At 37.0% G+C, this 17,022-nt stretch overlaps 1 protein-coding gene and 1 non-coding gene across 8 annotated transcripts in view; one reads left to right on the top strand and one right to left on the bottom strand.

The window, feature by feature from the left end:
• The window catches only part of LOC126717674 (uncharacterized), a 77,722-nt gene that overhangs the window by 1,422 nt on the left and 59,278 nt on the right, over positions 1 to 17,022 (bottom strand). Inside the window, exons 4-5 of one of the 7 annotated variants that reach the window (XR_007652712.1) lie at positions 620 to 680; positions 18 to 286 (exon numbers count right to left, since the gene is read on the bottom strand). The exons of 3 other annotated variants lie outside the window; for them this stretch is intronic. Coding sequence is in view for 1 of the 4 variants with exons in the window: in XM_050419513.1 (XP_050275470.1) it covers positions 620 to 680 (61 nt within the window). In the remaining 3 variants the exon portion in view is untranslated. Of the gene's footprint in view, positions 1 to 14; positions 287 to 619; positions 681 to 17,022 lie in introns of those variants that run through there. 3 more of the 7 variants (XM_050419513.1, XR_007652715.1, XR_007652713.1) reach the window with 3 other exon arrangements.
• LOC126720171 (small nucleolar RNA R71) lies at positions 16,013 to 16,119 on the top strand. The gene has a single exon (XR_007653320.1). It is a non-coding gene; the product is annotated as a small nucleolar RNA R71 (small nucleolar RNA).

Raw genomic sequence — 17,022 nt, forward strand, 5'->3', positions numbered from 1 at the left:
TCATAATGCAAATACCTTAATCAAAGCCACATATAACCTAAAGATCTACATCCAAACCAATCAAACTATCATACAAAAAAAAAAAAAAAAAAAATCATATTTAATGCACAAATTGAAAATTAAATAGGAAAACTTACTGTTTGCAGTCCTGGTATGTCAGTGGTGGAAGGGTTCTCTGTTCTATTTTCTCTTCAAATACTTTATCTTCTCCAAATACTATTTCCATTGTCTATAATTTACTACAATTTCTTTTCCATAGCATCTGAATTTTTCAGTATCTACACTCCTAATCATTAAAACCCACTAATCCACTCTTTATATAAAAAATTAAAAATTTAAAAAAAAAAAAAAAAAAAAAAAGTAGAAAGAGAGCCCATAACTATAAATAAACTTTTAAAAAAAGAAAAAAATGAGATAAATGCAGAGAATTTCTAACAGTAAAGTGTAGAGAGAGGGAGATATAAATTTGACCAAAATGCCTAAATTAAAACAAAGCAAATACCCAATCTGCTAAACATAAATCATAGTTATCGCAAGATTTTGGTTTTTTCTTTTAAAAATTTATATATATATATATAAAAAAAAAAAAAAAAAAAAAAAAAAAAAAAAAAAACCTGACCTTGCATTGAGAGAGAGCTTTGTTTAAAACCAAGTGAGCACTTTCCCTTGCCAAATGCTTCCTACATGTTGCAACGGCCTTAATTGTAGGACAAGGCTTCTGCTATTATATATTGTATATGATATGATATATGATATATTAAGATAGATTTAAGTTACATATCTTTTAAATAATCCAAAGCCAAAAAAATATGTTTCAAGCACATTATTGATGTCAAATGCAAACAGCAAAGGTTAGCATGTTTGATGCACATGGTAGGTTAAGTAATAAATCCCACAATTGGCTTCACGAAGGATTACATTTATTCATACATTAAGGTAGTGTTGTAGAATGGTAATAGACCTAAAAAATGTCTGAATAAAAGTTAATGCCTCCTTCAATAATTTGTAATGTAGTATAATCTTTGATCATTTAAACATTAAAAAAATTAACAAATGCAGAAGCAAACTATATTGGCCATTTATATCTGGCATACATTATAATCTTTAGGTAATTTAACAATTACCTTATGCAATGGAGACTTCTTTACTGTGATTATTCAAACAGTTTATATTATTTCTGTAGTACTGGATCAAATGTCATTAGCTGATTCTAGAAAATATAACGTGAAGGATTCTAGAATTAAAGGAATTAACTACATGCTATAGATAACAGTTTTAAGAACATTTATATTTTGTAGCAACCAAGTGAATTTTTAAGATTTATGCACTTCTGCTAGGAAGTTAATATCTATATTTGGATGTATTTACAACCCTTATGCACTCTCCCAAGTACAGGAGAACAAAATAATTACTTTGAAATAAAACAGACATGCAATTTTACAATTACTTGGAGCCTATCAAATTAGCCTTTAATTTTATATAATTGCAATCATGATCAAATAGTGTTAAAAGGTAAGAGTTTTGAAATAAAACCTGATCCACTAAACCTATGGGACAATAGAAATACAAAACATAAACTTCAAATATACTTTAACAGATAAACAAACTCATTCACAAAAAGAAGATGCGAATTTAAAACTCAATTTTTCTTGATTCCCGTGCCAATACTAAACAAAACCAATTCCAACCCAAATGCCTTAATATAAATAAAATCTATCCCCAAACCTAGCTTAAAAACAATTCAACCAAAATACCCAAACCTGAACCTAAATTGATAATAGTATTACATTAAACATATTCAACGACGGAATAAACAGTATCCGACTATAATATAGATGTTACTGGTGTCAGGTAGTAAAATGACTAAAAAAAACAGTTAATAACAGGATATATTATATAATTTGATGCAACAATTCAGCCAATAGCAAAACCAAATGGCATTCTTAAAGTAAATAATGAACATAAAGCTAATGCACAGGATTCAAGTTTCTACAATGGCCATGATTTCAGCACTAAAATCAAGTTATGGCCAAAAGCAAATATCAAAACAACTTGTAATTTTTATTTTAAACCAAATCTCCATTGCAACTACTAAATTCTAATGGGGATGAGGAAATAAAAAACATTAATTCCAAATATGCAAACAAAACCAATTCTAACCCAAATGCAAACCAAAATATAACCCACAAACCTTTAAAAACAATCCAACCAAAATACCCATAAAACAATTAAAACACACGGTTTAAATACCGTTTTACCAAAGGGTCTACCGTTTGGTTTTAAACCATTTCAATATTAATAAAACACAAAAATGGCATGAACAACAAAAAATCAAATCAAAGGGCAGGGGAAAAACGAAAAAAGGAAATTTTATTTAGAACAAATCTGTTTTTTTTTTTTTTGGTTGGTTTTAACACAAACAAAATAGAGTTAACAACAAAAAACAGATCGAAGGGCAGGGAAAAAATGGAATAAAAGACCAAAGAAAATATCTGTGTTTTTTTTTTTTTATTAAGTTCTGGCGAACTTTGTCGCTTTCCCTATCACCGTATTGCAAGCCTTTTAGAAGTATTTTAACTGGTTAGTTTTCGTTAATATGAAGACTTTTCACCATTATTTTATTTTTTTTTTTTCTGTGGTTAAAATAGACCTTAAAAGTATAAGAGGATTAAGAAAACTGACTGAAGAAACTTGGTACCAATAAAAATAAATAAAAAAAAAAAACTGCGCCAACTCCGCACGTAAGGCACAGATCTCATCAAATACGTCCACCAAAATATGTCCTTGAGCTGCCTGAACGGTCAAGACATGATCAAACATGCGACGAATGTTTGAATCATCCGAAGCAGTCGGTGGAGGAACATCAGCATCAGCATCAGCATCAGCAGCAGCACCTGAAGTCTCAACAGCAGCTATACCTGTAGAAGAGGAAGGAGGGGAAACACCACTAGATGACGCACCTCTAGGACGAGAAGGAGCAACTCTCAACTGAGCAGCCCTCTGACGAAGAAAGGTGGCACCTATGAGAGCAATCACATAAACAGGCTCACTAGACGGAAAACCATCTAGACCTAAGTAGAGAAAAATCCTATGAATGAAAATAGGATGAATCAGTGCATGCCCTACGGCAGAACTCCTATGAACCTCGTTCAAATAACGAAGGAACAAGTAAGGAAAACTGATAGACGCACCAGAAACAAAAGAGTACAAAAACACACATCGCTCTAGAGGGATGGTGTGGAAGTGAGAGATAGGCCACAAGGAATGACATGCTATCCTAAAGAGGAGATAGGCCGTCTCAATAAGCTCAACGGACGTAATTCGAGGATCAGAACCCCACTGGATAGATGACCCAATGATGTAAGACATGACAACGTCTAATGAGGGTGACTCATCATAGGGATAGTCAGCATCCCGAACAACTGGCACCCCAAGAGCCTCAGCCACTACCCGAGGGATAATGGTGAACTCTATACCTCGTATTCAACTCCTAACTAGGGTGTTGGAATCATAGACGTGGCAAGAAAGGTTCGAGAAGAACTCTCTAATCAAGGCGGTCGGGGGTGGATGATCTATCTCTAAGAGAGGCAACCAACCTCTAGACTCAAAATTGACCCTAATGGTCGGATCAAGCTGATCTAACACAACAGCTTGCTCAGACCAGATCTTACGCTTACAGTTCAAAGTGTCATAGGCTTCTCTACACTTATCATTCTTAAACAGCTCAACCCTAGTGGGAGACTCAGAGGAAGTGGAAGTGGTCCTATGAGCTCTAGTTTTCCTAGGCATGGTGCTAAGATAAGGATCAAAACACAGAGCAAAAGAACAAAAACACAAAACCAAAAACCAAGGGCAGACTGCAAGTTAGCACAAAAACAGAATATAGAATAAAAATCTATATGATGCATGAACAAGTTTAAATGTCATGATGCATGTTCTAATGCAGCAAATTAAGTCCAAAAGGTTCAAATTACAAAATTGGCTTGAACATTAAGATTTTTCACACAAAAACCCCAAAATTTGGAAAACCACTTGATCAATTTGAAAAATATTGACGAATTGATCATTACACATGATATAATAACAAAAATAATGACCAAATACATCAATTGGATAAGCCAATTTCATCAATTTTAGCCAATTTGACAAAATCCCCAATTCGGATCAAATTCAAAACCCTAGAATTTTCAATTTTTCAAAAACCACAAAATTGATCAAATTAAACTATAAGGAACATCATTATAGCATCATAGCACAAAAACCCATTGATCAATTTCACAAGAATAGGTTCGAATCATCAAAAACCCCAATATGTTGAAAGTTCCGAAAATACCCATGATAATGCATGAAATAAAGAAATAAACTTGAAAAAGAAGGGCAAAAAGGACTTACCGGCTTCTAAAGACAAAAATCTTGCAAAAATCTTGAAGGAAAACGACAAAAAATGGATGGTGGAGCCTAGAGCCAACGTGGAGAGAGAGAAAAGCAAAGAACTATTTGAAAAAGTCCAATTCTGTCTTTTAAAAAACCTGATTCACGAGTTTCGATCAGTTGAAAATCAACCTCGACCGGTCGAAACAGACAAAGACTCCCTCTCTCAAATTTTAAAAATTTCGATCGGTCGAAAAACAGAATGGACCGATCAAATTAGGCAGAAGCTCACCATATTTTTAAGGAAAAACACAATTTTTGAAAACCAAGTTGATTTAACTCAAAGTACTGAAATTTAAGAACAAAAATGCATGAGTATGAGATGGTATGATTTTCAAATTAAGAATTTTAAGCCCAAAATTCCCAAAAAAAAAAAAATTTGCTTTCTCCACAAATTTTCAAGCAACAATTTAAATTTACACATAATTCAAAGTAATTGCAAAAACGTGGTTGGTCAGACCATAAACACACACAATAACATGTACAATGTTTAGCAAAGAGTAACTCGTGTAGTGTGTGCAACTAGCAAAAACTTAAGATATATGTGAGGTGATATGTGAATAGCAATCAATCACAAAGTCTACAAAATTCATCACAAAGAATTTAAAAGAGACTATCACCTAAAGAGTTACATCATATAACTCCCACATCTCCTAGATCATAAGTTTGCAATCATGTAAGTTTCTTGTATTTATGCCTCATAATATACATTCCAATTTTAAGTTATGTGAGTTTGGCATCAAGCCTAATAGTACACACCAATTTTGATTTTAAGAATTAAGAAGTTTAACCGAGACTTCACCTTATGTTCTTTTTGTGCATGTGCTACACTTTCTCGAGCACAAAATCTTATGATATGCACTAAGATGTTCATGATTGGCTAGTGAACAGTGGTGAGATGGTTATTTATGCCTTTCTCTAAAAATTCAAGTCCAACAATCAAAGACATGTGACTTCAAGATCAAGACAAAGTGATCAAAAACCATAAACATCTTTCCCAAACAACATGCACTACAAAGTTTCAACTAGTAAAGTGCAATAAATAAGCTCATCAAAGCTAAACAAGGTACAAAAGACATGTTATGTGAAAATAAATTGACCAACCTTGTTCTCAAAAACCAAGAAGAATAGTGCAAAACAAAATTGTGCTTCCTTTTTCCTTTTTTTTTTTTTTAATAAAAATAAAAACACCTAGAATGAAATGCATGAATGTTATGCTATGCAAATCCTAGAGACAAAAAAAAAACAAAACAAAACCAAAGAAAAATGGTCACAAAGGATAGAGCAAATGAAGCACAAGGACCATGTCAGAAAGACTCAGTTAGGTCGAGTCTTTTGCATCCAAAACCTTTTAGATGCACCACGAGCATTGGAGCATTGGAGTTCTTATTCACTTGAGAATGATTACCAACTTCAGGATTGGAATAAAGGTTTAAAGCCTTTACCAAATCACCAATAAGTACTATAGGATCCAGTGCTTGAGGCACAGATACTTTTGGTTTGTTTGCTCTCTTAGCAGCTTGCAGCTTGTAGCAATTTGGACGGATGTGTCCAGACTTTCCACAAAAGTGACAAACCCATGCAGGTTTATCATGTGTCTTGTCCTTAGATAGGGTAGGCTTCTTAGGCTTAGATTCTTTCAGATCAACCCTAATCTTCCTAGATGATGAACCTTCTAAGGGTTTAACAACCTCACTCACAGGGGGTTTGACAGTTTCACTCACTGTCTCACTCATTGAAGGTTCAGAAGAAGAAGATGAAGGAACAAACTTAATGGAATGAGGAGCGGACACAGAGATGCTATCAACATAACCTAATCCAGTTTTGTCAGAAGACGACTTTTGAACACTCAGCATTTGATCAAGTTTTGAACTAGCAGATCTAGCAACAGATAAATCAAGTTCCAAAGATTTAAATTTATCAAGCAAAAGCATGTTTTCAGTTTTCACATTGTTCAAAAGATCATTAGCATCAAACAATTTAACAAGCTGAGCACTCCGAGGGGCAGAAGAGAGGTACCCTCAGATGGAGAAGTTGGCTTTCAAGTTGATAATCACAGCGCAAAGACTTAAGCCATACTTCCAAGCACATACCATCGTTGTCTTGACAGACAAGCCCTTGAGAAAAGCTATGAGTAATGCAGAGGCAGCAGGAAGAATGGCTTTGTAGGCAATAGAGCTTAGCGAGTTTGACGTATAATACCGTCTACGAACGACTGTGAAAGGGCAGGTAGTGGCTGACTTTATCGCCAAATTCACCATCGTGGACGGCCAGGGGGCAGAGGAGAAGAGACAATGAAATATTTATATGGATGGATCTTCAAATAGACAAGGCAGACAAGCCAGCATGGGGATCCAAAACTCGGAGGGAGATAAGATCCAGTGTATGATCCGACTAGGTTTTCCCACAACAAACAACAAGGCAGAATATGAAGCCTTGGTGGCAGAACTGGACCTTGCAAAGACTGCAGGTGCGTAAAACGTGGTCGTACATTACGACTCACAGGTGGTAACGAGTCAGATCAATGGCAACTACAAGTGTAAGAACGAAAGAATGAAAAGGTATCTAGAAGAAGTAAAAAACCGAATCGGCGACCTCGAAGTCAAATTCATTCATATCCCAAGGGAAGAAAATGAATGTGCCGACCATCTAGCAAAAGCTGCCCCAGCCAAATTTATGTTTGTCCCCGAACAGATATTATCATTCATTCAACTCTCCTCACTTATCGATGACGGAATGAGTATGCAAGAAGTAGACTCTAAATGCAATTGGACTACGCCATTGATATCCTATCTGAAAATCGGCGTGTTACCGGACGAGAAGGACGCCGCAAGAAAGTTGAAGGTCCATGCATCAAGGTTTGTGCTGATAAAAGATGTCTTATACAAAAGAGGGTTTTCTCGACCATACCTGAGGTGTTTAAACCACGAGGAAGCAAATTACGTAATGAGAGAAATCCACGAAAGTATCTGTAGAGACCACTCGAACGCACGGTCATTACTACACAAGTTGATTCGAGTAGAATACTACTAGCCTATAATGCTGAAGGACGCGCAAGCTTATGTCAAGTCTTACGACAAGTGTCAGAGGTTCAGCAATTTCATCCGGCGACCGTTAGAAGAACTAACCCCTATGACGGCACCCTGGCCGTTCGCACAATGGGGACTAGATATCATGGGCCTGTTCCCAATGGCGGTCAGGCAACTAAAGTTCCTGGTAGTTGGCATAGACTACTTCACTAAGTGGGTAAAAGCAAAAGCCTTAGCCACCATCACGGAGAAGAACATCCGAAGTTTTGTTTGGAGAAATATCATATGTAGGTACGGGATACCCAGAATGCTGGTCTCTAACAACGATAAGCAATTTGACAACAGCGCGTTCAGAGACTTCTACTCGGAGCTAGGGATCAAAAACCACTACTCGTCGCCCGCACACCTACAAGCTAATGGGCAAGTCGAAGTCACGAACTGAACCTTACTCAAGATAATCAAGACCCGGCTCAAGGGGACAAAAGGTATCTGGCTGGACGAACTACCAAGCGTTCTGTGGGCATACCGGACTACAGCAAGAACACCCACTGGAGAAACACCATTCCGACTAGCATACGGAAGTGAAGCTGTCATTCTCGCAAAAGTAGGGCTCACAAGCTACCGAGTGGAGAACTACGACAAGGATAAGAACGAAGAGGCCATGTGCCTTCAGCTCGACCTAGTGGATGAAGTCAGAGCGGCAGCAAAGCAGAGGTTGGTGCGATATTAGAATCTCAGGGCGAAACACTACAACTCCAAAGTGAGGCATAGGGACTTTCAGGTCGGTGATCTTGTACTACGAAAGGTAATGGGTGCCACTAGAGATCCTTCGTAAGGAAAGCTCGGCCCCAACTGGGAAAGACCTACAGGATCGCATCATGGCAAAGGAAGGGCACCTACCATCTCGAGACGCTGGATGGACAAAAGCTGCAGCACCCATGGAAAACGAAGCATCTACGAAAATACTACTAGTAGAGATAATATGAAGAACAGCGACGATCCCTAATTTCCCAGTTTATTTAATTTTAGTTACAATTACTAGTTTTCCTTTGACAATTTTTGCTACAATGTTTTGTGCCTTTTTAAGCCCAAGGGGGCAAGTACTTTTCCCTACAAAATGTATCTTATTTTTAAAGAGGAATTATTCAGACACAACTGTGTTTTTCTACTTGGATTCTCACAAAGTTCAAAAGTGAAGAAGAGAAAACAACGTCCAAAAAGTGGACGGACCGCCCATAGGGTGGAAATTATTACCAACTCCACAAAGGGGACGGATCACCCATAGGGTGAAAATTGTTATCAAGTCCACAAAGTGGACGGATCACCCATAGGGTGGAAATTTTTACCAAGTTCACAAAGTGGACGGATCACCCATAGGGCAAGTTCATTATCAAGACCACAAAGTAAATGGACCACCCATAGGGTAGAAACTGTCATCAAGTCCACAAAGTGGACGGGTCACCAATAGGGTGAATTTATCATCAAGCCCCCATAGTGGACGGACCATCTATAGATTGGAAACTATTATCAAAAGTCCACAAGATGGATGGGTAGTCGAAGTCCATAAAAATGGACAGATGACAAATAAAGTATACTAAGTAGGCGAATCATCCCTGACGGGTGAAAACTCCTTAAGTTAATAAAAATGGACAGTTAGAACAAAATCCACAAACTGGATGGGTAGTCCCGGACGAGTGAAACCACTAAGCCTGTAAAAATGGCAGTTAATATACAAAGTCCACCAGTTGGACAGATCATCCCAGACGAATGAAACTTTCAAGTAAATAAAATGGACGGATAACAACAAATTCTCTAAGTCCACTTAAATGAAGGATACAAGCCCGCCGACCACACGGATCATCCCATAAGGTTAAAATTCCAAAAACCATAAGGATGGGATAAACTACAAAGTATTTAAGGACGACGGTTCATCCATAAACTAAAATTATATACAATCCATAAAGATGGCCGGTTCTCCATATAATGGACAACTTAAGAGGATGGATATTTATACATCTCGTTCAAATAATAAAGATAGATAAAGCAGGCATAAAATTGTGAAATAAAGCAACACTGATGGATAAAACCCTCAAAGGGCAATTGTTCAATACACAGAATTAATGACGGATTGTTCTCAAAAATATATAAATAAAAAATAAAAAATAAAAAACTATCTACTCTATAGGGTCGGCATCTTGGAAATTCTGAGCTTGGGCTGACTCTCCGTCGCCTAGGGCTGCATCCTCAGCAAAGAGGTCATCCGTGTTCTCTGAGGCGACGAGCATGGCAGACGTTTGGGCTTGGTCGTCAACTTTTATCATGGACACATCCAGGGCAGGATAGGCTTCCTTAAATTGACGGAGCACGTCATCAAAGCCTTGTAGGAATGATTCTCCCAGCTCGGACAATAAGGCGTCGGAATCATGATATTCTCAGACTGCTACCTCCTTAGCTTGACAGAGCTTTTCCTTCAGGTCTAGGATCTCCTTATCTTTGACCTCTAGGGCCTTCCTCGCATCATCCGTCTTTTGCTCAAGATCCTTCCTCACCTGCTCTGAAAGGTCAAACTTCTTCTCTATAATGGACTTCCACTTGTTAAGTTGACCCAGCTTATCCTCCGTCTGCTCTGCCTTTGCTCGCACACGTTCTAGAGCCGCCTCACGGTTAAGGCACCAATTCATTAGGCCCTTCATCATAATCAAGGACTAGAACAAACAAGTTAGAAGGGTTAGACAAAAACTAGGTGGAGTGGACGGGCGTAAGTCGATGGACAAAGATGACCTGTGCAACAGCAAAGAGACTCGTCTCCCCATTGTCTCCGTCGAGTGATTGCCCAAATCCTCGTAGTCCTTTGACGTGATAATAGATTAAAGTTTCTCCAGGGCATATCTAGAGTCGTCACAAAGGAGAAGAGGTGGCTTCTTTTGTTAGTGGACGGGGCCTTCATTAAGCCCTTACCTAACCCATGCTTTGCTGGGGTGACGGTCTTCGTACCCTCAACCATCAACCCCACGATGAGTTCCATACGGACTTTTTGTTGCTTATAGGGATGGTCCCCTTTGGACAGTTGCTGCTTCCTTTTAATGGACAGAATCGTCCCTTAAGGAGCCACATCGCCGGAATCCTTTCTTTTTGCAGCTTGTGATTTGATCAACGCCCTCCTCTTAGCATCATCCATCTCTGTAAAGAAGGACGGATGAAGTTATCAACTAAAAAAGTTAAAGCCTTTTATGCAAGATGAAGATTGACGGACTTATGTCTGTGAATTTTGGCGTAATATCTGACGGCTTCCGGCGTGGGTTCAGGACCGTCACAATACTAGTGGATGGTATCTGGATTTACCAACTTTGCCCAGGTCCCTCCGGCTTGATCTTTGAAAAAATCTTCTCGAGAAAACTAAACTCCTTAATACTAACTTGTGGATGCTGTCTAACTGCAGAAGAAATTGACGGTTAAAAAAGATGGAGAAATCATAATTGAGCGAATATAAAAATAATCTACAAATTAGGACGGATGCATACTGGATGGATTTAATACTCCCCAGGTTGTGTCGACGGGCATATATTCTTTCTCCCTGGACGACCCATCCACCCGTCACCCTCTAAGAAGAAGTAACAACTCTTCCAGTCTTTATTTGAGTCGGGTGTTTCAAATATGACCTTCAACAATGGACTTCTACTAGCAAAACTATACATTCCCTTTGACCTGTCAATTTCATCTGGATGGTAGCAATAAAGGAATTCACGCACCGTCGGCCTCCTAGCGTCGTCTGTCATAGCACCATAAAGAATCTTCATTGCTATGAAGACCCACCAGGCATTCGGGGATATCTAGGTGACAGACAGACCTAAATACTTTAGAAGTTCTCTATGCAGGGTACTTAGCGGAAACCTAAGTCCCGCCTTCAACATCTGTTCGTACACTCCAACACCTTCTACCCCCTTGTAATAACATTTCTCTAATATGTAGGGTAGACAGATTCGAATGTAGTCTGGAATTTGAAAATTAGCCCTAAATGTGTTGAAGTATTTCTCCTTGATGACGGATGTGAATTTATGCATTGTCCAATATGGTAGCATGATGAACTCCCTAAGTCCATCAACACCAATGACGGATCTCAATGGTTGATCCTCGCCGTCATCAGAAATATCTTCTAGTTCAGCCATCTCCATATCCTCATTTGTTAAGGATAAGGAAGAGGCAGACGGACTCCTCTCTTCACCTAGACTCTCTTGGTCTTTATGACCGAACGGTATACTTCCTCGTAATCCACCCCGTCACGAACTACTGACTGATTACTTGACGCACTGGACATTGCCTACAAGTGACGACAAAACCTAAGACTGACAGATCTAGGAGTGATGATGGGTGTGTATAAAAGTCTAGGAAAATGAAAGTACAAATGCAGGACTTGTAAAAAATAATAATACTCACCAAGTCTGAGTAACAGAAGGTCAACGGTTGTATAGATGACGGGTATAGCTATTCGACGGATCGCTCTCTGATGAGGTTGACGATGGCACTCTGACAATATGTTTTAGCTGAAAAGTGGAGAAATGAAAGAGGAGAAGTGTGATATATATATATATATATATATATGAAATGCACGGAAGACGAAGCGACGCTTCGATCCGAGGGAAAATCCAATTAAAAAGTGACACGTGTCGTACCTTATATATGCTTGACAACTTGTCAACAAATGATCGCAGTTGGCGTCCTCTTTAAGAACCGTCAACTCCAAGGACCTTAAATCATCAACCCCAGGAACCTTAAACCGTCAACCCCAAGAATATTGAACCGTCACCCTGTTGGTCCGTCCACTCAAGCATGATGGACCATAGGGTGAAGAGGGCAACTGAAGGGGTAAAAATTGGCATAACGGACCTTCGTTATGTTGGGCCTGACGGATCCTAGCCCATGGGCTGACAGTGGGTAAGCCCAGGGCATAGCAGAAACCCTTACTTGAAATACTTGCTACACACGCCTGAATCCTGGTAGAATCTCAAAGGAAATAGGAATCCTAGTACAAGAAGAATTCCGGAAGATACGAGTGTTAATGAAAGACCCTCTCTACAAGGAAAAGTCTTGTCCATCACATTTGGGATTATTCAAGAGAATTCCTATAAGGAAAGTACTTCTAAATCAAGGAAGAGAGGCCAACCTTCTACTACTATAAAAGCCCCAATACCTTCACAAATCAAGGTACGTATAATTTACCCTCTCTAGCACTCTAGAGTTGTAAGAATAGTTCTAACTTGACCTTCAGAGGGTATTTGGTCGACACGACACCAGTGCTCTCTGTTAGGTCTTCTCTTTTTGTTGTGCAGGTGCTATTTCGAGTGTACGAGGATTGTGTGGCTTACTGGTGATTTTTATGGCATCATCAATACAGAAGCTTTAAATCTATATAAGTGCATCTTCAAAATTCTTCTTGGACATGTATTAGGGTTTACTTATATACTAGGTCAAATAGAATTGAACCCTAAATACTTGATGGACTAATGAGCTGAAATTGCAGTTCAGTGAAAGCGCAACTCAATCAGTCGAGATTTCAATTCGATTGATTGATTATGAAAGTATTCAATTGGTTAAGAATGAATCGTAATGAATCAAAATTCCTTGACTTGCACACTAATTTGCAAGACATTGAGCACCTATCTTGACAAAATTATAGACTCTAAGAACTATAACAAGACATGTTTTGATCACATGTTTGTCAATACAAACTATGATTCTTAAATCCTTACAATAACAAATAATTTTCTCATAAAAATCAAAATCAATGATATTTTGAAAACATTCTTGAATTATGATACCTACTTAATTCACAAGCTCATACAAAAAAAAAAAGTATATGTTTTTTTTTTTATTGAGAGAGTTTCAACCTATGGTGTCCACTCTTGATGATAGCTCTTTATCATTAGACCAAAATACTAATCAGTTTTTGGTGTAGGCGATGAGTGAACCCCATAACTCTTATACAACTATAAGAGACTTTACCAGTTGAGCTAACTAGAACCCACGAAAAAATATGTGTGTGTGTGTTAGATTCGCACATGTCATTAGTATTTTTATTTTACCATATAAATTAAAATCGCACATGTCAAATATATGATTTAAAAAAACAAACAAATATTGAATACACATCATCCATATTCAGTAAACATTTCTTCTCCCCCTTACAAAATTTAAAGAAGAAAAGATCTAAGAAAAAGAATTCGGACATAAATATTATATTAGAAAAAATTAGAGAGAATATGAGTAGAATAGATGTATGGACTAAAACATGTTCTGTCTAGGGTTACATGACACACAATATGGAATACTGAGCTCAAATATATTAACTCTAGAAAGAGTAAGATCATCTATCGCATCATTGAGATAGATGACAATTCACACAAGAAGTAGTCTACTGTGATTGAGGGTTATTGACACATGCCCTGAAAAAAAATGAAGGGTTGGAACTTGGAAGTCATATATATTGTCATTTTAACCTCTCATTAAAGCCATGTCAAGTAGTACTAAGGATGCAACTTCATAGACCGTGTGATATCTAAAACTTTTAATGACACATGACCAAATTAAAACCGCTAACAAAATTAAAGGGTATCTAAACACAATATTAAATAGACTAATATAACATAAGTAAATTACAATTTTTTGAATACCAACTTTGTTGTTCCATAGTTGTGAGGAAAAAAAAAATCCTTTCATAGGTACATTCACGAAAAAAATAAAGAGGAAAAAAACAATTGATTTTTATTGTAAGTAACAAAATAAATTGCATATCTTTAGGTTTTGAAGTTACTAATAATATAATTAATAAATCAGTTCCATTCAGTTAGCTCAATTGATAAAGTATTTTATAGTTAGATAAGAAATATATGGTTCAATTTCATTCTAAACCAAAAACCAATAGTCAACTTCATGCACATCCTCTTCAACCCTAGGTTGCTTACAAGTATTAAAAATATTAAACTCAAGGGGCATATTCCCAAAAGATAATTTTGAAACTCCACTTCTACAATTTATCAATGCATTGGAAGTTGCAAGAAATGGGCGTCCTAAAATCACAGATATTTGAGAATTAGCATTAGAAATAGGATGCATGTCCAAAATAATAAAGTCAAAAGGAAAACAAAATTTGTCCACTTGAACCAAAACATCATCAACAACACCCTTTGGAACAATCACAGATCGATCGGCAAGTTGTAAAATTATGAAAGTAGGTTTTAACTCTCCTAGACCTAATTGCTCATACACTAAATATGGCAAAAGATTCACACTTGCTCCAAGATCAAGCAAAGTTTTCTTTATTTTTTAATTACCAATCACACATGAAATAGTGGGACAACCTGGATCTTTAAACTTTGGAAGTCTGTTGTTTCAAATGATTGCACTAACTTGTTCAGTCAAAAATGTCTTCTTATTTACATTAAGCTTACGCTTAACAATACACAAATCTTTCAAAAATTTAGCATATGATGCATTCGCTTTATGGCATCCAAAAGAGGAATGTTCACTTTAACTTGCTTAAGCACTTCAAGGATTTCAAAATTTTATTTCACTTTTTAAGGGAAAATCAACCTTTGGGAAAAAAGAGTAGAGATAGGACAGCTTTAAATTTCATTAGATTTAGGCTCAAGGACCTAATCACTACTCTTTATTTTGGAAGATTTATCATGTGTGTTGCTTTTAGGAATATCTTTTTCAATGATTTTTCCACTACAAAGAGTAGTTACAGATTTAGCTTGACTCACTTTATTTTTCAAAGGAACTACAATCATCAACACAAAATTGACCTTGGGGGTTTGGTTGTGGTTGAGATGGAAACTTACCCTTTTCTATTGTGCTCATGGATGTGGTCAATTTAGTGAGAGTGCTCCTAATGTCATTTATGGTTTGTGTGTTCTGATTATTAATGGTGGATTGAGTCTACATGAATTGTTGCAAAGTATCCTCAAGACTCATCTTTGGAGGATGATTATAGGGAACAAAATTTAAAGAATCATGTGTAGGAGGTGCAACCACATTATCATTTCTCCAACTAAAATTTTGGTGATTCCTCCACCCTGAATTGTATGTCTCTAAATAGGGGGAAGAGTATGATTTTTTTCACCATGTTCATAGCATTTGCTTGATCATGCAACACCTCTTTAAAAGCTGGAATTGTAGGACATTCATTGGTAGGGTATTCCATGGTCTCACAAATTCTACAAACCTCATTAATTTTATGCACAGTATTGACTCCATTGACTTTCCTTAATTCCATGGCTTCAAGCTTCCTAATTATACTAGCCACCCTAGCACTAAGGTCATCATCTTCCCGAAGTTGGTACTTACCACCCCCAGAGGGGTTGGTGGATGCTCTAGACCAATCTGAGGTGTTAGTGGTATCCCAAGATTGGGCATTCTCATCTAAGAAGTCAAAATAATCAAAAGCTTCATCAAGATCTTTATTCAAAAACTCTCCATTGCACATCATCTCTACAAATTGGCACATCTTTGGAGTTAAACTTTCATAGAAAAAACTAATTATACGCCAAGTTTCATAGCCATGGTGTGGACAAGCATTAAGCAAATCCTTAAATCTTTCCCAACATTCATGAAATAAATCATTATCTTTCTGTGAAAAATTCAATATTTGTCTTTTAAGTGCAATAGTCCTATGAATTGGAAAAAGTTTCTTTAAAAACTCAATTTGCATCTCTTGCCAAGTACCAATTGACCTAGGTCTCAAAGAATTAAGCCAAGTTTTTGCCTTAATCTTTAAGAGAAAAAGGGACCAATTTCAACCTAATGTTCTCTTCATTACATGATTGGTCATGGAAGGTAAAACATACCTCCTCAAATTCCTTAAAGTGTAGGTAAGGATTTTTAGAATCTAAGCTATGAAATTTAGGAAGCAATGAAATCATACCAGGCTTAAAATTACAATTATTTGCATTAGTTGGATAAATTATGCATGATGGTGTACTACTCCTAGTAGGTTGCAACTAATCCCTGAAAGTTCTAATGGGTTGGTAAGCATGGAAGTTTTCATTATTTAAATTATTCTCATCACCAAGATTACTCTCTAAGTTCGCCATGACATCAAGTGTGTGAGAATGTGTGAAAGAATCAGATAAATTGCCAAACAAATTATTAGACTTAATTTTAACCAAGCGATTATCCCTATCACGACACCAAACACGCATACAATAGTAAAGCAAGAAAGAAAAAGAAAAAGAAAACAAAACAAAACAAATGCATTTAACAATAAAAAGAAGTAAAAATAAAAGGAAAAAACTCTAAAGGAAAACTAAACTACTTAAAAAGAAAAGAGTTGGAGAGATATTACCAAATAGGTGAAGAAATTTAATGCCGAAACCTCTCCAAACAAAGTGGAACGCTTCTCTAATTTCCTAATCCCTAGCGACGGTGCCAAAAACTTGCTGCGACTTAAATAATGCTCCCAAGTGCAGGATTGTCGCGAAGTAATAACTCGGTAAATCCAAGGTCGAATCCACTGGGAAAAGGGAATTGATTAGCAAACCACAAGAGAATAAAACTAAAATAATAA

Source organism: Quercus robur, chromosome 3 (assembly GCF_932294415.1).
Source record: "Quercus robur chromosome 3, dhQueRobu3.1, whole genome shotgun sequence".
Classification (NCBI taxonomy): domain Eukaryota; kingdom Viridiplantae; phylum Streptophyta; class Magnoliopsida; order Fagales; family Fagaceae; genus Quercus; species Quercus robur.